This window comes from Bidens hawaiensis, unplaced genomic scaffold (assembly GCF_021521415.1).
Source record: "Bidens hawaiensis isolate Kalapana, Puna unplaced genomic scaffold, B.hawaiensis_p1.1 tig00012385_1, whole genome shotgun sequence".
Lineage (NCBI taxonomy): Eukaryota > Viridiplantae > Streptophyta > Magnoliopsida > Asterales > Asteraceae > Bidens > Bidens hawaiensis.
The window spans coordinates 163454-187018 of NW_027492011.1; the positions used below are offsets into that span (position 1 = coordinate 163454).

The 23565-nt window shown below is 34.5% G+C and overlaps 3 protein-coding genes and 1 pseudogene across 3 annotated transcripts; 2 read left to right on the forward strand and 2 right to left on the reverse strand.

Moving 5' to 3' along the window:
• Positions 1-7365: 7365 nt before the first annotated feature.
• LOC143540894 (putative mitochondrial protein AtMg01250) lies at positions 7366-7791 on the forward strand. The gene has a single exon (XM_077033856.1). It carries the CDS (start codon positions 7366-7368, stop codon positions 7789-7791), a length of 426 nt encoding a protein of 141 aa, XP_076889971.1.
• A 2277-nt stretch (positions 7792-10068) lies between these two features.
• On the forward strand, positions 10069-13973 carry LOC143540912 (4-hydroxy-3-methylbut-2-enyl diphosphate reductase, chloroplastic-like). Its single transcript, XM_077033868.1, has 10 exons — positions 10069-10405; positions 11475-11671; positions 11857-12036; positions 12137-12268; positions 12348-12422; positions 12511-12616; positions 12712-12806; positions 13312-13497; positions 13575-13661; positions 13742-13973. The coding sequence occupies exons 1-10, from the start codon at positions 10162-10164 to the stop codon at positions 13805-13807; spliced, it is 1368 nt and encodes a 455-aa protein (XP_076889983.1). The 5' UTR covers positions 10069-10161; the 3' UTR covers positions 13808-13973.
• Positions 13974-13999: 26 nt separating this feature from the next.
• LOC143540913 (UPF0496 protein At4g34320 pseudogene) lies at positions 14000-15345 on the reverse strand (annotated as a pseudogene).
• Positions 15346-20197: 4852 nt separating this feature from the next.
• LOC143540876 (deSI-like protein At4g17486) lies at positions 20198-23230 on the reverse strand. Its single transcript, XM_077033838.1, has 4 exons — positions 23122-23230; positions 21515-21758; positions 20757-21044; positions 20198-20657 (listed from the first exon to the last, which is right to left on the reverse strand). The coding sequence occupies exons 2-4, from the start codon at positions 21735-21737 to the stop codon at positions 20413-20415; spliced, it is 756 nt and encodes a 251-aa protein (XP_076889953.1). The 5' UTR covers positions 21738-21758; positions 23122-23230; the 3' UTR covers positions 20198-20412.
• Positions 23231-23565: the final 335 nt, after the last annotated feature.

Here is a 23565-nt window from a genome sequence, read left to right on the forward strand (position 1 = left end):
ATTCAAGAATCCTTTCTCATACAATTTTCAAGTTTGGCAAAGTGTAAAAATGAGGTTGTCTAATAATCACTTATAGATTGCAATGCAAAAAAAATATAAAGTTTACTGTCAGGATCATTCATTCATACACGTTTAAAACATACATCCCCAAAACAAAGGCATTAAACATTGTCAAAATAAATATCAACCTGAAAGACCAAAATAAGTAGTAAAAAATTAAATTAAAAAAATGTTCACCAAAATTATAATTTGGCCTGTTCACTAAAAATAGTATCTTAGGCTTGTTTGCTAAAGTCCTACATACACCATAACAAATTGCCCCAATCAATAGCACAAATTTAAACCAGTTGAATATTAAGGCACAAATATGAACCAGTTGAATATTAAATAAAAACAATAGCGTACTAAAAATGATTATTTTGATCCGTTTAATAATAATCATGTTTGACATGTTTACTAAAACGCCAATTTTTGACTCATTTTTAAATTTAAATTTTGACCCGTAAACTAAAATTAAATACCAGAACATCATTCGCATCATTATTACAATAAAACTAATCGCGACAGTTGATTAGTTAATTCTCATAACAAATGTTTTCAACTAATTTAAACAAAATAGATTAATACTTTATAAATTTGTCGTGAATATCAATATGAAAAAATATGATGTTTTAATAAAGAATATATTAGGTTTAAAATAATAACTGAATTAGTAATTGAGATTTCTGAAAGGAAAAACAAAAATAAAATCCGGTCCAGTCATCAGTTTTGAGCTAAGGCTTTATATTTGATCCGTTTAAGCTTTTAGCACAACCCAAGTCCACCAATTTGGATTATTACTTAAATGGTTATATCATAATGCTGAGAATTAATTGGTATGGAAGAGAAACATTGAGGTAATTATGTAACACTTATCTTGGTTCGAAATAAGCGACTATACAGATTGTGAAATCGATTAGGAGATCTGCAGAAACAGAATCAAATAGATACCAGCATTACAATTTGACCATTAGTCAAATTCCAAAACCTGGCTATGACCTAAACAACTTAAAGCATCCATAAAAGGTTTAAGAGCATCTTTAGAAAGCTATGCAGAGTTGTTCCTAAGTTGATTATGGTCCCACCATGGTTGTTGATAATGTGAAAAGAGATAGGTCAATGGACACTATTTGACCATTAACAAAAATAATCGCCAATTCACATTATAATGTGGCCTGAAAACATGCAAATATGCAATTTTATATTATTCGAAGCTATCTATTCAACTAAATTACAAATAATGCCACTATAACCAAAAGAAAACTTACTTTGATTTGTTAAGTAGAGTATAGATCATATGCCAGCTCCATTATTTGACAAGTAACCAAACTACCCCAATATCACTTCCAATAAGACAATGAGAGAATGCATCAAGAGCAGTTCCTTATGCAGAAAGTTGTGAAGTTACCGACAACCCATTTTGACCTAATCCAAAGATCTCGTTCACGCCTCACTCAGATGTAGTTAAAGCCCCGTTTTGAGACGTGCTACAGTTGTTGCATAAATCAGTACAATACCAAATTAACAACATTTACTTTCTTCAATTAATGTTATAAAGTTGTAACACTTGTTAATGATTAATAACTAACTCACCCAAATACAACATTAGCTGAGGTCGGACCAACACCAATTATGTTTAAATGAATACATTGACACATACTAACCAGAAGTCCCACTATCATTGCCACATCTTAACTTGAAACCGCACCGATTGTTTTAACAACTCAGATCATATGACTGGGACGATTGATAGTATCATTGGAATTTGTTAAATAAAAAATATATACACATTTGTTTCATATCAAATTCCATTATATTTTGTTTAATTATAAGAAATAATAACTTAATAGGTATACTTGCAGACTGCTTAAATTAGGGAATTTCATGCATCAATTTGTACATAATAATCCTTTGGGGGTGATCCTAACTGGACTTTCGTCTAATAAAGGCTACAAGTGTAAGTGAAAATTTTAAGTCTTATCTGAACCAAAGTATATTCCGCTTGTTAACCTTCTATTTGAGAACAGTACTAAATATTAAACACAATGTTACTACGCATATCCGAAGTATACGATAATTAGATAAAACAATACAACCAATCTTAGAAATCTATTCAGATTGTAAAACAATAATCAGAATTATTCTGAACAACCAACTACAAAAACCAATGAAATCCGAAACACGTACCTACGATAAACTCGTCAGAACCACCCAGGTTTGATCTCCCGGAGCCAATTACACCGTCAATTGACTTTACTTTGCTTGATTAGATTCGTTGCCACCGGTGATGGTTTTTGCGAGTAAACCTAGGCTTAAGGATCAATTATGCCACTGAAACATCCTTCGGTCAGTAGATAAACACCGAATTGTGGACTACCGGTGGTGGATTTGGGGTGGTGCCATCAGTTGTCATCCAAAATAATTGAGTGAGTACCGACTGAAAGGAACAATGTCGATTGAAGAAGAAAGGGGGGGGGGTCGATTGGTTTGAGGAGAAGAAACTGAGAGTGCATGTACTGGAATCATGGAAGAAACCATCTTACGACTTCAATTATCAAAATTAACTGTAAAATACTTGAAGGAGAGAGTTCCACGTGTTCACATCATAGAATGTTAAAATAACATGGAGACCTGCTGTGACAATAACACCTGTCCAAATAAACCTTGTTTTATTATAATAGTAGATGTATATAGTATTGTTTTATTTTATTGATTTTTTTAACTAACCCTCAAAAGTCAAAAGGTTTGGAATCTATACCACCAGCCTGAGAACGTGTATTTAATATTAAGTTATTAAGCGAAATATAAAATAACTTCTTATCTAATTATTATTTTTTTTCTAATTATTCTCTTAAGTTTTTAAATTGGTGTTTGTTTTCTTGAAAAGAGCTTTGCGGAAGCTTTTCTGTGTAGGTCGGGCACACCACGCGTAAACATGAACTTCTGCAGAAGTGCAGAGTGTTTGTTTTATGGGGTATTGATTTTTAATACTCTCAAGTTTCACCAGTTGGTTAATAACACTCTCAACTTTCACTTTGTCACCCATCACTCCCAACTTTGACCCTATTTGTTTTTATCACTCCCTCGCTAACGAACGACTAACGTCGTTAGTGAAAACACTGACGTGGACGTTTGTTTAACTGAGTTGGCATGCTTATGTGTTACATGTAGGTCCCACAAGGCCATCTCATCTCCTTTTTCATCATATTAGCCCTAGCCACCTCCATCACCACCCACCAACCTTTACCTCCAGTCCTCCACCACCATCGACCTCCACCACCACTCATCCTCCAACACCGACCTCCGCCACTCACCAAATTACATCAACTCCTCCATCATTGATGCTCCTAGTGGTTAAGCAACCAACATATGGAGGTTCTAGGAATTCTCCTGAGTCACCGACGGGGTAGAGGCTACGGCCGTACAATGGTGGCTGGAAATAGCGCGTTTTTTCGATCTCAGAAGCGAAGGTATGTAATCGGGTCAGATTAATGACGATAGTGGTGGTTCTTATCTGGATCTTAGATGAGGTATGTAAATCGGCTCAAATCTACCCCGTCGGTGACTGCATGAGCATTCCTAGAACCTCCGTATGTTGGTTGCTTAACCACCGGAAGCATCAATAGTGGAGGAGCTGAATGTAATTTGGTGAGTGGTGGAGGTCGGTGGTGGAGGAGTTGGATGATAAGTGGTGGTGGAGGTAAAGGTTGGTGGGTGGTGATGGAGGTGGCTAGGGCTAATATGATGAAGAAGGAGATGAGATGGCCTTGTGGGACCCACATGTAACACATAAGCATACCAACTCAGTTAAATAAGCGTTCACAACAGCGTTTTCACTAACGACATTAGTTGTTCGTTAGCGAGGGAGTGTTAAAAACAAATAGGGTCAAAGTTGAGAGTGATGGGTGACAAAATGAAAGTTGTGAGTGTTATTAACCAATTGGTGAAACTTGGGAGTAATAAGAACCAATACCCCTTGTTTTATCGCAAACGTTTCATTAAAAAAACATTTGTGTAGATTTGGCGCAACCTCTTTTTACTTCTCCTAACCTCATAAACCATCGTTCTACTTCAAATACTCTCAACCCGAGCCACCACTCCTAGCTCCTCCATCAGTCGTCGCCCCTCCACAACCCCTACTCCAGCGATCAAAATCCAACACTTGAGGCAAAATCTTATTTTACCATGCTTCGCAACCTCTCGTCCTCGCTACTCTCCACCACCGTTTGCCGCCTCTTCCAAACTTCGACATTGATTGTAAGTGAAATTAACAGCCTTCGAATTTTTTATTTGCTAAAATTTTCTCGTGATGAGATTGAAATTAGTCATTAGGTTTTTGTGTATTTGAAAGTTCAAATCAATGTTTATAGCATTTGAGAACTCATATTGAAAAACCAAGGTTTGATTTTGTAGTGCGAAATATGTAATAAATGATTTAAAAATGTGTTTTTGGTTTAATTAGTATTATTTCAATGTTATATATTTATTATTTAAGTTTCAATGTTGGAAAAAACTCTTTTAAGTTTAAAAAATCTGTTTATATAAATTTCAGTTTATTTTAGCAGTCTGTAGTAGTTAAAAAACAAACAATATTCTTATTATTACAGAATGCCAGGGCGGCTCCGAGAATTTAAATGCCACGGCCGAGCCGAAATAAAAAGGCCCGTAGGCCCTATAAGAACTAACGAAATATATAAGCTAATTTTTTTAATGACGATTAATGCTATGGATAAAAAAAAAGTTTGGGCCCAATATATTTAAGATGATTAAGTTTCATACATATTTTATAATTTTTTTCAAATATATATAATAAATTTCGCCCCCGAAAATTACGGGCCTCTGCTAAATGTCTGGATTGCACTACCCTAGGGTCGGCCATGTTTTTTTACCATGCTACTCAAACTCCAAATCTATTAAGAAATGATAATAATATGTATGCATGTTGATAAAACTGAGAAATCATTTGATGAGAAAAATATTGATAAGTAATAATTCAAATATATATTTTGCTAGAAGTATAGATAGCAGTTAAAGTAAAATCAAATAAATCTCATAAGAATATGAATGGTATAAACAATTCCTTAATTTTATATTTTGTTAAAATGAAAATATACCTTTAAAATATCAAAATCAAATAGAATTTTTATTTTAAAATATATTACTATCCTACTAGTTTTCTTTTCTCATTATAATATTGTGTTAATACGTAAAGAGTAGTAGCTTATAGCTTTATAGGTGAGAGAACAATCTCCATTATTACTTCATCTTCACCATATACCTTATTCTTTTCACGATTAACCTCTTTGGTCACCGGAAAATTTTCCGGCATGTCTTTTTCTTTTTTTTTCCTCTTAGTTCTACTACTTTGTCAACAATGGATTGAAAGGTCAAACTACCATCACGATTTCAACTCTCCGGTAGTTCCAACGTGCCCCCAAAAAAACTGTGCCCCGGCCGGGTGTCCAGCTCGCACCACCCTAGAGCTGGCCCTGCAGGCCTTTGGTCCACCTTTTTTTCCACATAGGTCCGTAGATGTGGTTCACAAATTGCAAACATTTTACCTCTTAAAAAACAAATTGCACTTTAAATTTTTATCAAACTCATATTTGCTAAAATCGAGGACATATGGTTTTGACTTACATATTACAAAGCCTAAGTTGGATAAATCGTCTACTAACGAGCAAGTCACTATGCAACCTGTGGCAATGGACCCTCAGCTTCACAAGATTCTGCTTGTTGCCAAGAGCCCAAGATGGTCTCGAGCATCCTCATTTCTCCAACCAAGAGCACATAACAAAAGATGTCATATAATCTAATGATGGTGAAAACCATTGGAATTATGAAAACTAACTACATGACACCAATGACAAACACAAAACAAATGATAATGAAAACAACCATATTACCTATGTCGTTATGAAAGAAAAACCATACCCTATTCTCCTTTCTTGTGATGGTTGGTTAGACCTACAATTGCAGCTTAAAAACATAATACAAGAATTGATGATAACCAGTCATCTCAATTAGAATGAGTTCCTAAATAAAATGTATTATAATTTTAGTATAATGTGCATATATAAATGTAATAATAATTCATTAGTAGATGTATAAGAGTTAAATAAGTGGCCGGTTCTTGGTGTGTGGTAATCTGTTAAACAAGTGGCCGTCAGGGTCGGTTACGGCTTTGCCAAGAGAGCTTTCAGATCATTGTCCTCTAGTCTTTTCGGCTAATTCGCGGAGATTTGGTCCTGTTCCCTTTTTTTTCAATTCTTGGTTGTCTTGTGGGGATCTGGCAGATTTACTCGCCATATCTTGGTCGAGAGTCAGCCTAAGTAGTTTCAAATAATTGAATCTGATGTGGAAACTTAAACAAATTAAGCTTGACATAAAAGCTTGGAGATCGGGTGTTATGGGGATGACGAGGTTGAACTGAAGTGCTTGGCTGGAATAATTAATGATATTGAAGTTAGAGCCAAGGTTGTCGGAATTTCTGAATCGGATAGGGAGACTCGGGCTAATTCAAAGATGAAGATTTTGGTGATTAATCTTAAAAAAAACTTGGACCTACGTCAAAAAGCGAAGGTTTGATGGGGAGCGGAAGGGGATGAAAATAGCAAATATTTTCACAGTACTGTCAATGGTAATCTAAAAAGATCTAACATAAACGGTATCTCTTTGAATGGAAACTGGGAGACCGATGCAGACCTGGTTAAAAACGCGTTCTTCAATTTTTTTCTTCAAAGTATAATGAGCAAAACTTTGATAGGCCTCGGGTTATTCAACTCTAACTTTAAGAGGCTCTCAGACTGCTGGAGAGTCCTTTCTCCATAGTGGAAGTGAAAGACGCAGTGTGGGCTTGCGGTAACGACAAATCTCCTGCACGGACGGCTTTACATTTATTTTTATAAAAGTCTTCTAGGATGTTTTGAGCAAAGATTTCTTTGACTTTGTTAAAAGAGTTTGTAGGTTTCCAGGAGAACGGGTGTAACTCGGCATTTATCTCTCTTATTCCAAAAAGAAGGACCCGGTGGCATTCTGTTATTATCGTCCAATTTGCTTGATCGGGTGTATGTCCAAGATTATCTCTAAACTTCTTGCTCTAAGGCTTAAGAGAGTAATATCTGGGCTAATAGGAGACGAACAATCGGCTTATATAGAAGGTAGATATATTCTAGATGGTCATTTACTTGTTAACGAAGTCATTTCATGGATTAACAGTTCTAAGAAGCCAAGTATGTTGTTTAAAGTTGACTTTGATAAAGCCTTTGATTCAGTTAACTGGTCTTATCTTGATTCGGTATTGGAGAATGTGGGTTTTCGTTCTACATGGAGATTTTGGATCCAATCAATTCTCTCAACGGGTCGGTGTTGGTGAATGGATCACCGACCTTGGAATCTAATTTCAAAAGGGGTGTCAAACAAAGGGATCCTCTTGCTCCGTTTCCCTTCATAATCGCCATGGAGGGACTTAATACCGTCTTGAAATCGGATGTACAACAGAATCTGTTTAGAGGGATTCGGTTACCCAAAAACGGCCCAGTTATCTCCCACGTTGTGTACGCGGACGACGCCATGTTTATTAGAGAATGGAAAGTTGGGGACATGGTGAATCTAGCGAGACTTCTAAGGTGCTTTCATTTATCGACAGGTCTCAAAGTGAATTTCAATAAAAGCAAGGTGTTTGGTGTTGGGGTCACACTTAGGAGTGAGATGGAGTTAAAAGGATTAAATCATTTTCTTTGGGTGATATGAAGTGAAAGAGAGAAAAATAAGCGATGTAGTGCTTATGTGGAGTTAAGAGGGGTTAGAGTATACCCCATGACCTAACTTGTGAAACTACTAGAACCTCAAAAAAAAATATTATATTAGTCTATTTGTTGAGATTTTTTTAAATGTCCATTTAAACCCTCAATTTGGACTTTTAATAATCTGGCATCAACATACTCACAATAGGCCCAATTATTGAGAATTGTTTGATTCTTTAAATATTATGAAAGAAAAGATTTATAAAAGTAGCCATGAATCTATAAAGTTTCTGATGATCATAAATTTTGTTTAGTAGTGATTTAACCAGATATTGAAAAAAATCAACTGTCATGTAAATTCTTTTTTCTTTTTGAACGATATCTTTCATTAAAAACAAACACAACTAGAAAGACGATAGTAGTTCAAAACAACAAAACAGAAATAGAAAACAAAACTACACCCTTCCGTCCGCGTCAAGTACTTAAACGAAGACCTATTTTATATCCAAAGATACCCTAGCGATTTAATGTTCTTCACCATCTCGGAGACCATGTAAGGATGGGTGCCCTTACTAACCTTTCCCTAAAAACGCGTAATGGTTTAACTAAAAAAGGTGTGTGATGTGACTTGACGTGATCAACTGGAAAAAACATATTTTTAACTATTTTTCACGCATAAAGCCCTCACGCTCGTTACCACTATGGCACCCGATACTACCCTCTAAGAAAGGTGTTTGGCGCCTGATCGGGCTAAGGTTGCACTTGTTTAGCACCCACTACACATAATCTTATCATAAAACCATTTGTATATTTCTAAAGTCAATAGTTAACATATTATTAATTAATCACTAACTTAATGTTGTGTTGCAAAAGTCGGTTAACATGACCTTGGAATCGGTAAGTACAAGAACTCCGAGGGTAGGGGATATTGAAGCGCTTTAACCTCAGATTCAGTAAACATCGAGCTGAATCAGCCAACCAGGCACTGCTTTACCAGTGTGCGAGTAATTCCCGGTAGACTTAACCTCGGATTCAGTCAACATCGAGCTAAATCAGCCAACCAGACAGTCAGGCACTGCTTTACCAGTGTCCAATGTCCGAGTAATTCCCGTTAGACTTAACCTCAGATACAGTCAACATCGAGCTAAATCAGACGACCATGCACTGCTTTACCAGTGTCCAAGAAATTCTCGCTATACCAAGTACTCACAACTCTCAAGTCTATCATGTATCGGTTTCTGCAACTTTTTTTTACTAAAATAATAACTTTTTCATGATACCCAGTGTTGCAAAAATCCCGACAAGGTTGATTAATCCCGATTAATCGCTAGTCTCCACTTCACTGATTAATTTTGGGCTAATCGGTCAGTGGTGAAATCCGGCCAAAATCGATGGTTTCTGTGAGATTCCTACCAAAATTAGCTGTTTTTGGCGTGATTCCGACTAAAATTAGCGTTTTCTGGTAAAATTCCATCAAAAACAGTGGTTTCTTGCGAGATTCAAGCCAACTTCTGGCCAAAATGTGTTTATGTATGTATAAAACTGAAAATTACCTATAAAAATGTGTATCTATGTATATAATTATGTAAATTATACATTAAAGTCCGATCCAATTACGAGGTTGTTTTACGTTATTAGTTAATAATGTAATTAAAATTTGATGATGAACGAATTTCACAAAGAAATGAGATGTTATAACATGTTTAAAAAGCTATCTGGATTTGGTGAGACCCATGACCCGCTTATTTTTTTTACTATAAAATTTTTTCTTAAATATAAATAATTTTTTTTTTTAAAAAAATAAGATATTATTTTTTAGTTTTATAGAAATTTCCATATCAAATATTTGGTGAGATTAATTTCTAAATAATGAGATATTATAAACCGTTTAGGGGCTATTTGGGTTTGGTGAGACTTATACCCGTGAATTCGTGTCAAATGCATGAGAAGCCTCAAATTACAAATATAGCAATCTGGTAGCTTGAGAGAATGTATGGAGCAACCATGAAGCTTTTAAAAGTTTCGTTTATATATACTTAACATTGAAAATTGAAAATTATACATTAAAGTCTAATCCAATTAATCTCGATTAATCGCTAATCCGCATCCCACCATCGGATTAACTATTAGCAATTTTTACAACATTTTGATGATACCTAATCGTTTTTTTCAACAAAAACACACTGGACAAAACATTATATTATTATTAATCTCCACTTTTCCCATTAATATTCCCCCACGTTTCCAAGTACTACCCGGCAGCTAGTCAATTTTTCCTTTCAATCAAACAAAACAATAATAATAATATTATTATTATTATTATTATTGTAATTATATAAACTCAAACCCTAACAAACTTCTTTCAATTCAACTGCCAATGGCGTCACTCCGATTCACTCCGTTCTCAACTTGCACGGACCGATGTTTACCGGACGTCAAACTGTTCCGCTGCCGGAAGCCGTTATCCGTCCGGTGCTCAGCCGGAGACTCTACGGTTACTGGTGGTGCTGAGTTCGATGCGAAGGTGTTCAGGCATAATTTGACTCGGAGTGATAATTATAACAGGAAAGGATTCGGACATAAGAAGGAGACTCTCGAGCTCATGAATCAGGAGTATACTAGTAAGTGTTATAAGATTAAGTTGAATTTTGTTGAAATGTTACTGAATTGAGTTACTAGAGGTTGTTAGGTGTGATGAAGTCGTACGGATTGTATCGGTTTACTGTTAGATTGAATTGAAGTTTAGGTTTATCGAGCTAATCAGCTGCTTATATTGCATGTACTAGTAATTGATAGCTTCGGATTGTATCGATTTACTATGCGATTGAATTTAGGTTTCTCGATCTAATAGGCTGTTTATTGCATGTACCGTGCACGAGTAATTGATTAATTAATTGAACTGTGATAGCTTCGGATTGTATCTATTTGAGATTGAAATTTAGGTTTATTGATCTAAACGGTTGTTTATATTATATTATAAGTTGATTTTTGCTGAAATGTTTATGAATTGTGGATGAATTGAGCTGTTAGAGGTTGTTAGGTGTGATAAACTCGTACGGATTGTGTAGATTTGCAGTGAGATTGAATTGAAGTCTAGGTTTGTCGATCTAATCAGCTGCTTATTCAGTTATACTGCATGTAGGAGTAATTGATAGATAAATTGAACTGTGATAGCTTCGGATTGTATCGATTTACTGTTAGATTGAATTTAGATTGATTATATTGCATGTACGAGTAATTGATTGATAAATTGAACTGGCATAGCTTCGGAAGTTCGGATTGTATTGATTTACAGCGAGATAGAAGTTTAGGTTTATCGATCTCATCTATTGTTTATATTGCATGTACTGGTAATCGGTAGACAAATTGAACTGTGATAGCTTGTTAGGTATGATGAATCCGTACGGACTGTATCGATGTATAATGAGATTGAAGTTTAGGTTTGCCGATCTTATCGGCTGCTTATACTGCATGTACGAATAGCTTGTAGATAATTTGAACCGTCATAGCTTGTGAGGTATGAATGATTCGTACGGATTGTATTGATAGTGAGATTAAGTCTGTTTATATTGCATGTAAGAGTAATTGGTTGATAAATTTGTCTAAATTTGGATGTTCAGAATTGCAGTTTATTTGATCTACTTTTTTTGTCTAGATTAACAGAATTGGTGTTTATTGATTTACTATCAGGTGACATTATAAAGACACTGAAGGAGAATAATAATGAATACACTTGGGGAAATGTTACTATAAAGCTTGCAGAAGCTTATGGCTTTTGCTGGGGTGTTGAGCGTGCCGTTCAGATTGCTTATGAAGCAAGGAAACAGTTCCCTGATGAGAAGATTTGGATCACCAATGAAATTATTCATAATCCTACTGTTAATAAGGTATTATGGGAGTGTTTAAATTGGTTATTCTTGGAGGATTTAAACTTACAATTTAGCCAGAGTAACATACGCTTATTTCAATAAAGCTGATTATATGCTTCTGCTTATCAAAAGTACAATATAGCATTGATTTGCAGTCTAATCTATTGTGTCAAATTTAGTAAAACTTGAATTATGTAATATAGAGGCTAGAAGAGATGGAGGTTAAAAACATTCCCGTTGAGAACGGAGAGAAACAGTTTGATGTCGTTGATAAGGGCGATGTGGTAATTTTACCTGCTTTTGGAGCTGCAGTAAATGAGATGTTGACTTTGAGTAACCAAAAAGTTCAAATAGTTGATACAACGTGTCCTTGGGTATCAAAGGTATTTCCTTTTCATCTTTGTTTAGTTGCTTAATTGCTATAACGGTTTTACCTTATGTAATGTTCTCGTATTGTTATAAACTTTCTGTTTGGTTTCCAAGGTGTGGACTTCAGTTGAAAAACATAAAAAGGGGGATTATACTTCTATAATTCATGGTAAATATTCTCACGAGGAAACTGTAGCAACCGCATCTTTTGCAGGAAAGTATGTGATTGTTAAGAACATGGATGAGGTATGCTTATTAGTGTTCATTTCTTTGGTTTTTCCTTTTTTATATTCTTCTAAAGGAGTTTATTTCCTATGCCACCTAGGCAACATATGTGTGTGATTACATTCTTGGTGGTAAACTTAACGGATCCAGCTCAACAAAAGAAGCTTTTCTGGAGGTAAATACTATATTAAAACCTACTTAATATTGATTTGTTGTTTGTGTTTTAAAGATCTACGCACTTCTAACTTTTTGCATACTTGCAGAAATTTAAATATGCAGTTTCCAAGGGTTTTGATCCCGACACCGATCTAGTTAAAACTGGTGTAGCAAACCAAACTACAATGTTAAAGGGAGAAACAGAGGAAATTGGTTGGTATCATTTTCCTTTATTTATTATAATAATTGTCCAGAATTCCAGAAATCACAATTTCTGATGCTTTTTTATCTTTTTGTAATATTTGCAGGGAAATTAGTCGAGCGGACCATGATGAGTAAATATGGAGTGGAAAATGCCACGGAACACTTCATAAGTTTCAACACCATCTGCGACGCTACTCAAGTAAGTGCTTCTTTTAAACAATGGGCGGGTGGGTAGCAGACTAGCTGGTATTTAACTAACTTTTGGTATGTGTCGGATTGCCTTAGACCGAAAAACACAGAAAGATATTATTACAATAATAATTAAAGTACCTAACTTTCCTTAATACATTGACCTGTTAGACACAAAACAAGTTGACCCACTTTCTTGGTAGTCTTTTCTTTTTTCCGAGTTGACCCGTTAGACCTAAAACAATACAGTTACATATATGTCCTCTCAAATTTAAAGATTTCACAATATCATATTTTCCCTTTTAAACACTAATAATAATATATTACCACCGATTTCCTAGTAATCAAGATAGTATCAATTACTTATAATACTTTTTACTATATATTTATGAAAATTTTAGTGTTTAAAAGTGGTAAATATGATAACAATTGAACTTTTGACGGGATATATATGAAATTAATCCTAATATGTAACCAGGAATGATCTATATTTAAGATATTATATCATTTTATAGGAGCGACAAGATGCTATGTATAAATTAGTGAACGAAAAGATGGATCTTATGTTAGTAGTTGGCGGGTGGAACTCAAGCAATACTTCACATCTACAAGAGATCCCCGAGGAGCACGGAATTCCATCTTACTGGATCGACACCGTAGAGAGAGTGGGTCCCGGAAACCGCATAGCCTATAAGACAATGGTAAAAACACTAGAAACTACACTTATCAATTTACTTTCTTGTAATGTAATTACATTTAAACGTCCCGTTCTTAACAGCACGGTGAGTTAGTTGAAAAGGAAAACTGGCTACCGAAGGGCCATGTGACAATCGGTATCACATCCGGTGCATCTACTCCTGACAAGGTAAAATATTATTTATGAACTTTAATTTCGAATATGTTGATTTTTGTGAATTTAATTCGTTGAAATCGGACTTTGTATAGGCGGTTGAAGATGTTCTTAAGAAGGTGTTCGAGATCAAACGCGAAGAATCCTTGCAAGTCGCGTAGGTTAGTGTTTTATTTAACAAAATCAAAGTATAAAGTTAATATGTTGAAGCATACATTTACTTAATATTCAGTTGTGGTTCGTCTTTATGTTGTAAGAAATATGATAAATGTGTCGATTCGCCATAACCATTCGGAAATAAAAGTCGCAAAATAGTTTTTGCTTTCACATTTAAAAGAACAAAGATAGCACACTATGCCATTATAATTGCTTTAACAAATAATATAACAATAACATATAGTTATATTAGAAAACAAATGAACGCATGAATGAACAAACTGAAGTTAAAACATACAAGATTCAATGGTCATACTGAAGGCTTTCACTGATGGTGTGGCGGTTTGATAATCCTTTGCAAGACAACGGTCCTAGCCCGCCTAACATCACGGCTACAATTATCCGCCTGCGTCCCCAAATCATCTACATTTTTCATAAACGAGTTCAACTTTATCTTAATCTCATCAATTGCAACTTTCACCATTTCATCACCTTCAATCACGTGATCGGCATTCTTCATCAACTCCTCGATATCCATTTGAAGTCGGTCAACAAGAACCCTAATCGAGTCAAGGTCCCTAATCGCCACAAAGCCTCCAACCTGCATCGAGCTAATTATCTCCTTTTGCCCTTTAATCACGTTTTCATAGTTTTTCAAAAGAGTGTTAATCCACTTCCCAGTCGATCCCAGAGGGATCGCAGTGGCTGCCGCAAGAGCAGCAGCCACTGGCGGTGCAGCTATCGCAGCCGCCACCACAGAGCATATCAACACCGCGGCAAAAGTAGCCACAAAGATAACCGACGACAATTTCCTCCACGTATGAATATACTTCACTTTCTTATCCAATTTCATCTTCTTCGCTTGTAACTTCTCAAGCATCACCATTTGTTGTCTATAAACCGAATGAAAAATCTTATAAAATTCATCCGTAAACGGATCACCCGCCTCTTTAAAACTCCTCAAATCCTCAAGAGTCTTCTCATACCTATCCTCCACACCTTCATCTTCATCAAGATGCTGCAACGCCACGAGAATCAACAACTGACTCCCTCGAATCCGCTTCAAACACTTATCCAACGCCGAACAGAAATCCACCGTCTGAAGACTATTCTCAAAATACTCTTCAACCAATTCAAACAACTCTTGATTCTTCCATATATCCTTCTTACAATGCAAGATAACCTTCACAACCTCTTGATTCATCTCCAACAAACACTCCGTGACTTCCTTCAACGAATCAAACGATAACGCCCGAACTTCAACCCCCACCGCCAAACTATTAATCACATTATTCGCACGCGCGTGTAACGCCGTATCAAACACTTGCAAATCAGCATCTGATTTGCAAGCAGCTTCATACGCATTAAGCTCGGTAATAATCTGTTGTGTATCCTTCAAAGCCATTGATGATGAACTCGAAGTACCACCCGCAAACTTCTTGCTTACATGGGCTCCCATACTATTATAACAAACCAAAGTTCAGCTAGACAATAACACAAACAGTTGGTGTGCAACAATAAAACATGGGAAAAGAACCTGCAAATATAACAATTTGTTGTAAACTAATTGATGGGTTTGTGAAATGAATGTTGAATATAAAAACCCATGATGGGAATTGATGATTATTTAAATAATTTGTGGAAAACAAATAATGAAACAGTTAAGATGATGATGAAATGAAGGTTTTGGGTTTAGCTTGCACGCATGAATTAATAAGAATAATAATAATAACAGATGGAAAATGCGGAAAGCAATGGTTTTTGTTTCTCTATCTAGAAACCGCCATGAAGGAGGTTAGTTGAAGGTTTTGAAACAGTAAATAAATAGCTGTGAAAACGCGGAATGAAGGGTTAGATTTCACAGAAACTTGAGCTGAAAGTATGGTGAATAAGTCAATAAGAAAGAGAATCTGTGTCCACGTGGTTTGAACCGGGTTTTTGAAAATGGGTCGGGTTTAGGTAATCGGGTGTCGGGTTTGAGGGTAGATGGATTTTGGGTTGGCGTGTTGAGATTCTTCAACCCTAACCCAACCCATATATTTATTCATGTTGTGTCGGGTCAACTTATTTTCATTCGTGTCATGTTCGGGTTATGTTTCAAGTCAACTCATGTTTACGTTCATTTTATGAATATGGGTAATATAGACTTACTAACAATTTTAACAATTAATTATTTTTATTCATGTAAAATATTTTAATAATTTATGATAGATCAAATTATTTTTGTGTTTCTCTCTCCCCGTAACAATAAAGAAAAAAACAAAGAGAGACCGTGTCCACGTGTTTTAAACCGAGTTTTTGAGAACCGGTCGAGTTTGGATGAGTTTAGGTCGTCCTAACTCCCAACCATATTCCTGATTATAAAATATTTTACCAAACCCAGAGGCTTCTAACGGGTAATTACTTGTAAGACATTGGGCAAACATGTAGGTTTCGGGTATACGCATTAGTTAATTAAAAACACCCGTCTAGTGTCTATCAGGTTTTAACAAAATATTGATAATCGATTGCGTCAGGTAACTATTAATCAATTATAATTGAGTACCATATTTAAAGTATAAGAAAAATAGAAAGAAAATTATGGCAAGTTACTTGTGTATATAATCGAGAAAATGGAGCTATGTTATTGGGTAATCGAACGTATTACAAACCCAAACCTGTGAAAAGTTTTAAAAGTATATAAAATCGTCTCATACATAATGGGACGTGTATTAGCGATCCCAAATATTTTGAGTTTCGGGTTTGGGTTTCATTATCAACCTAATGAATGATTTACATAATCATTGTAAGTCTCACTCATTTTTATTCGATATCGCTCAAACTGAATTATTATACACCAAATAGAGAAAATGTACATTCCTTATAAGCGAATTAAGTGCAAATTTATGCTAATTAGGTCATAGGGTGTACTCTAATTCCTCTTAATTCCATATAAGCGTCACATCACTCATTTTCTCTATTTCACTCCATCTCACCCAAAGAAAATTGTTTAATCTGTTTAACTCCATCTGACTCCTATTAATTTTTAATTTAATATATTGTTATTCGCTTTTTAACCCGTGAAGAGCATAATTCATGACTCTTTTAAACAATTTTAACACAAGTGGGAATTGATTTAATCCATACTTAAAGTGTCATGTCATCCTAATTTATATCAGCCGCTAAAGTATACCAGTAGGCCTTATGTTAATAAGATTGCCAATTGATTACAATATGGATTATGATTAGATTGTAGGTAAAATTTAGATTATTAAAGAAGTAAAGAAAACGTGGAAACTATTTGTATTGTCATGTACAAAGTTTTAAAAGGTTTAAACTATATTATAAATCTCTCATAGATTTACATGAGATCTAAAATATAACAAGTAGAACACGTTAGAATGTTTCAAAAGCTTTAAACTAAGATCAAAATCTATCAAGATTACACGAAATCTAACATATAAATCATACTCAAACGGACAGAGTTCATGTAATCTAAACTTTACTTTAAATAGAAAGTGAGAAACCCAATTTTAATTTGAAGATTTTTCTTTTTCTTATACATCACATTAACACGTAATTCGGTTTTTTCAAATAATTTATAATGTTAATATATATAGTGTTTGGATCAAACGTGTGAAGTGAAGGGTGAAAAAAAAAGCACGTTGACATTTTTCGTTATTACGTTACAATATAAAATACAACACTATTTACGAAAACGTCTTCGCGTGATTTTTGCTTCGCTTTGCACATTAAGGTCGATTTGTACATTTTTATGACCAGGGCTGGATGGTCGATGGACCCCGGCCCGACACCCCGATGGGCTTATTTTTTTTTTTTTAATTTTAATAATATATAACTATTTTTTTGAAAAAAAATGTGTTTTTAATGTTTAATCCCAATTACTAAACTCATATAACACCAAATTGTCTTCGGGCAAAAATACTTTCATGGTTTTTGAAGACGGTCCTGTTTATGGCTATGTATCTGTCTGATTTATTCAATATATATACCATATGTCATAAGGATTTTCATATTCAATATATTTACCTTTGGTTTAGTCAAATGATTCATCTCTTTTGAACATATATTTAATCATGTCAATTGTCTCTTTTTTGTGCTTAACATTTTATATCTACATCATGACATCATTATAGAATATAGATTGCATTCTACATCATATTGACAAACACAAGACTTAATGCATATCCGATTTTCTTTCTCTATTGTGATTTAAAAAAACGTGATCAATGATAAAATTATATTATAGATAAATGATCAAGTCAATGAGAAATAAACTTTAAAAATATAAAATGGTTATGCAAATTGTACAAATTGTACAAACAACGTCAACTTCTTTGCTTACACGAGCAAATTAAAAACTAAAAAAAAAAGATTATATTTTTAAGGGCTAACGCAGTGTTAAATTAATAATTTTTGTAAACATTTAAAGTTTAATCATGTTTTCACTGGTTTTATACCATAACCTATTCAAGGTCACTTGTTCAACGTAAATTGTGATATACTCGATCTAGTTGGTTAACGGGATATTACCAGGTCCTAAGATTTTCTCAAGTTGGTTAATAGGTTTCTATGGTTACCAAAGAATAGTGATAATAAGGGTATTAGTTTGTCAATACGATAAAGTTTGAGGGGTGGTTATAAAAATAAAGTTTGAGCTTTATAATGTTGTTGAGGGTTGCTGCCTTGTTGGATTTTAAAATGAAAAATAAAATATTTACACGCCACGTCAGATATTTATTTTCGCCACGTGACATAAAAACAATACCAAAGATTTTATCAAACATAATATTTTTGGACATCGTCAAAGCATATCTACAAGCATAACTATGGGTGTATATTGTATACGTCGACAACTTCTGACACATATCTGTTAACACATGACACGGATATTAACAGATTTAGGTTTGAGCTTAACAATACAACATGTTTAAAATTATGTCATAACAAGTTAAACACATGTTAACACGTTACTTTTTAAATAATTATTTCTTCTTAACATAATAACATTGGTCACATATAATTTTTATTTGCTATTATCTCAATTCCTTGAAATCATCCAAGTGTGCATACTATTCCTACTATGATTTAAATCCAAGTGTGAACGTTTATTCGATACGCATCATGTGTATATAGACATGTATAGCATGACGTGACATAACATGACATTATTAAGGGCCGGTGCTGCCGTGCTGGTCTAGTCAGAGATGCAAATACAGGCTACCCAATTTTTGAAATATCCGTTATTAAACGTAACCTGGCATTGGTCAAACAATCAAAATCGGTTTTTCCAATAACTGGCTTTGCAGTGAAAAACCCCTAACCTATGTATAATTACAATATAATACATATGAAAAAACCGCTTAAACGAACTCGATCACCTAGTACATTTGTTAGAAGAAACTAAATTTAACCATTTAACTGATATGACTCATTAACAAGAGACTACAGTAGCATGGTAAGTTGCAATATTATGCTACAATGTAAATTCACATGTGAACTCTTAATAGAATTGCTTTAAAGCAAGAATAATAATTACGTTATAGTTGGGATGAATCTGAACAAGCCGAGCTGCTTGTAAGCTACTCGAGCTCCATCGATAAAAAGCTCTAAACAAGGCGAACTTTTTTGAGCTCGGGCCTCAAATAAAGCTCGATTAGTTATTGAGCCCGAGCGCTAGCCTTTTATGGGAAACTCGTTTAGGCTCGTTGAGCTTTAACAGGCCTTATGTATTTTTAAGTTTCAACTCTTATGGACTTCTATATATGAAGTTAACACTTCATAGCCAAGCCCAAGCCAAGCTTAGGCCCGTTTAATGTTTTTCTCAAAATATATAAAAATAATAAAAATATATATAAATTATCTTAAATAATAAACGAGCCGAGTCTGAATCCGGCCAAGCCTGACCAAACCCGAGCTTGAAAACACAACTCACGAGCCAATCTCAAGCTTTGTAAAGAAAGCTCGAAACGAGCTAAGCTCGAGGTACAAACGAGTAGAGCTGCTTGCGAGCTCCTCTAGCTCCGTTGATAAAAGGCTCAAGCCTCAAATAAAGTTTGTTTAGTTATCGAGCCCGAGCTCGAGCCTTGTGTAGTTTTAAGTTTCAACTCTTTTGGAATAATTTAAAAAATGTAAATAAATTATTTAATAAATAATAAATGAGCAGACCAACCCTAGTTTGAAAAAACAACTCACGAGTCGAGTTCGAGCCCTCATAAGTCAAAACGAGACGAGCTCGAGCCTAGTCGAACTCGGCTCGGCTCGTTTTCACTCCTACTTAAAACTAAATCTTTTTTTTATTTTTTTGCTAAATTCTTTGATTTATTCATTTGCATATAAAGTACCCCAAATCAACCCATTCATATATCATAAATTCATAATCATTTATCCAAAAATTTGCAAAAGCCAAAAAGAGAAATCAATTCAGTCAAAAAGCTCATACAATAACAACAAAGCATTCAAACACTTTGTACACTTTCTACCATTAAAGATCCCAACAAAAGTTTATACATTCACACCCAAACATGACAGTTTGAGACACCCTTTGAACACAACAATCAAAACCTTCAAACATTAAACCGAAAACCGTCACATAAACGCTAAAACCACTTCACTCATCGTCACTAACTCTTTGCGACTCAACTTGCATTTCCCATGGCGGTAAACACCCTTTGTAAAGCGAATGTTTATACAAAGACGATATCGACACTTTCCTCAACTTATTATGCGTCGAAAACGACGTGAAACAACTAAACGAACCCGTTAAACTCCTCTTTTCGTAGTCTTGAGAGTTTGACTCGTTTTTGACAGATGAACCCTTGATCGCACTTGGAAGTATGCAACGACAACATGAACCTAAAAACATTAGATTAATAAATTAATATTAAATTATTAATCTTTTAAGTAAACGCTTAATGCAACTGTTTAACGTTAATAACCGAAAAAATTATTTGCCTATTCTCGCTAGCCGATTAACCCATTTTGGGATTTTGTTCCCGGTTAACTTGTAACACATATCTTCGCAAAAATGATTGCAGTTTTTCCCAAATAAATGGTATGTGTCACCATGATAGTTATTAGATTGCAGCTCAATGAATCTTTGAACTTGACTTGGTGTTAACTTTGTTGTACCCATAAAAATCGACTCCCGAAACTTGAACCCGGGGCATTTTCGTGGCTCGATTTCAAACACGCCACTTTCAGATTCTTGATGACATCCAAAACCATATTCCACACCATGAACTGCAAATAATCACAAGATAAAAACTTTAATAAAAACCAACAAAAAAATGATTTTTTTTTATTTAAAGTTGGTCTTCTAAGCATACAATCACATTTAAAAATTTTAATAAAAACCAACAAAAAAATGATTTTTTTTTATTAAAAATTGGCCTTCTATTCTTCTAAGCATACAATCACATTTAAAAACTTTAATAATAACCAACAAAAAAATGATTTTTTTATTAAATATTGGCCTTCTAAGCATACAATCACATTTAAAAATTTTAATAAAAACCAACAAAAAAATGATTTTTTTTATTAAAAATTGGCCTTCTGTTCTTCTAAGCATACAATCACATTTAAAAACTTTAATAAAAACCAACAAAAAAAATGATTTTTTTATTAAAAGTGGCCTTCAAAGCCTTCAATCACATTTAAAAACTTTAATAAAAACCAACAAAAAAAATTGATTTTTATAATGAAAATTTGACCTTCTAAGCCAGTGTGAAATGCACCGAGGCCCGTCCATGATATGCAGCTGTTGATGGAGCAAATGTCGTACACGTTAAGGTAAACGGGTGCGGTCCCAGGAGGGTAAAACCGGGAAGAATTGTCTCGTGGTAATATGCAAAACAGGCTCGACGGATTACCGTTCATGTAGTAAGGAACTATTTTTGATTTCATGTTTCTAAAAGGTACAAAACTATAAAACATGATTCTTTAAGTCACATAAACCTGCAGGATCATAAGTTCATGACATGATTAATAATAATAATAATATGTTAAATAAACACTATGATAATAATAATAATTGAGTAAGATCATGGACAAATAAGGGAATATGTTACATGTATATAATTGTATACATAATAATAGTCAATAGTGACAACTCACAAGAAGATGTATAATGTGATTCAAAATTAGAAAATGTAATTTAACTTTTTGTGAACATTAGTGTACAAACAAATAAAGATGAAACTGTACCGAACCAGTACCGTATCGAAAATTACCGATATTTATATTTTCGGTTCGGTATCCGTATCATTAGAGATACTGAAACCGAAAACATGTAAAACAAGTACTGGTACCGATTGTGTTCAGCTGGTACCGAACCATTACCGTGCTGAAAAATACCAATATCAAAAACAAATGAAACCATATACCGAATATTGTACCAATTTTTCGGTTTTGTACATGTACCATATACCAAAAAGTCACCGAAACCGAAAACATGAAAAACGAATACCGATACCGGTACCGAACCGAAAAATATAATATCGTACCGATTTTTTCGGTTTGGTACCGGTAAAATTAAAAAAAACCGAAACTTAAAGGTACCGATACTGAAAACATGAAAAAACGAATACCGATACTGGTACCAAACCGAAAAATATCGATAATACCGTACCAGTATTTTTCTGTTCGGTACCAGTAAAATAAAAAAAAAACAAAACTGAAAGGTACCTATACCGAAAACATGAAAATACGAATACCGATACCGGTACATAACCGAAAAATACTAATAATACCATACCATTTTTTTCTTTTTGGTACCAGTACAATTATAAAAAAAAACGAAAACTGAAACCGAAAGGTACCGATACCGAAAAAATGAAAACAAAGAATATCGGTACCGAATCAATACCGTACCAAAAAATACCGATATTTCCAGTTCGGTGTCAGTACCATTAAAACCACCAAAAACCAAAACCGAATGGTAACGATACCGAAAACATGAAAAATGAATACCGATACCTTCTGTGTTCGGTCTGTACCGGTTCGGTTCGATATCCGAAATCTAAAAAGCTACCTAATTTTCACATTTTCAGTATCGGTACCGGTATTCATACCCATTTCTAACAATTTAACATAATTCTGGAAACATATAACAAATCAATCAAAATATAGTCCAAAAGATTCAGTAAAAACTTAACAGATCTAAAACAGATTAAACATACACAATCTTGAACCCATAATTAACAAGAACCCAGTTCAAATCACAAGCAACAATAATAAAAAAACAATGAACCAATTGAAAGAAATAAAGTGTATATAATAATAATAATACTAATAATACTAAACCCAAGAAATGGTTTACCGTGAAAATAATAAGGGAAAGAAATTGTTGGCCTTGGATTGAAGGAAAGAATGATTGTGAGTTGAATTTTGATGAAAGAATAAATTATTATTGTTATTATTATTATTATTATTATTATTATTTGGAGATTGAAATTGAAATGAAAGTGTTGAGTTTGATGTAGAGTTGAAATATATGTGATTTTAGTGATGATGGTGATTCAGGGAATAAAGTGAAAGTGATTGGGTCAAAGTGTTTTAAGATGACTGTTTTTTATTAGGCTGAGGGGTGCGGAGCGCTAGTCAGGGCGCGTGAGGGACTTCGATAGCGCCCCGGGGCGCGAGAGCCACACCACCGGGGCGCGAGAGGGGCGCGAGAGGGGCGCGAGAGCGGAAAACGAGGCAGGCGCCAGGAGGCTCGCGCGCGTGAGTGGCTGTGGGAAATGGGAAAGAGCCGTTGGAAGGC

Excerpts from the sequence above, each read along its gene's own strand:
- LOC143540894 (XM_077033856.1), top strand. The coding sequence starts at position 7,366 with ATGGAGATTTTGGATCCAATCAATTCTCTCAACGGGTCGGTGTTGGTG.
- LOC143540912 (XM_077033868.1), top strand. The coding sequence starts at position 10,162 with ATGGCGTCACTCCGATTCACTCCGTTCTCAACTTGCACGGACCGATGT. Across the intron at positions 11,672-11,856 it reads ATAATCCTACTGTTAATAAG|AGGCTAGAAGAGATGGAGGT; the intron begins GTATTATGGGAG and ends TATGTAATATAG. Across the intron at positions 12,617-12,711 it reads GGGAGAAACAGAGGAAATTG|GGAAATTAGTCGAGCGGACC; the intron begins GTTGGTATCATT and ends TAATATTTGCAG.
- LOC143540876 (XM_077033838.1), bottom strand. The coding sequence starts at position 21,737 with ATGTTTTATAGTTTTGTACCTTTTAGAAACATGAAATCAAAAATAGTT. Across the intron at positions 21,045-21,514 it reads ATTTCACACTGGCTTAGAAG|TTCATGGTGTGGAATATGGT; the intron begins GTCAAATTTTCA and ends GATTATTTGCAG. Across the intron at positions 20,658-20,756 it reads TAATCGGCTAGCGAGAATAG|GTTCATGTTGTCGTTGCATA; the intron begins GCAAATAATTTT and ends TAATGTTTTTAG.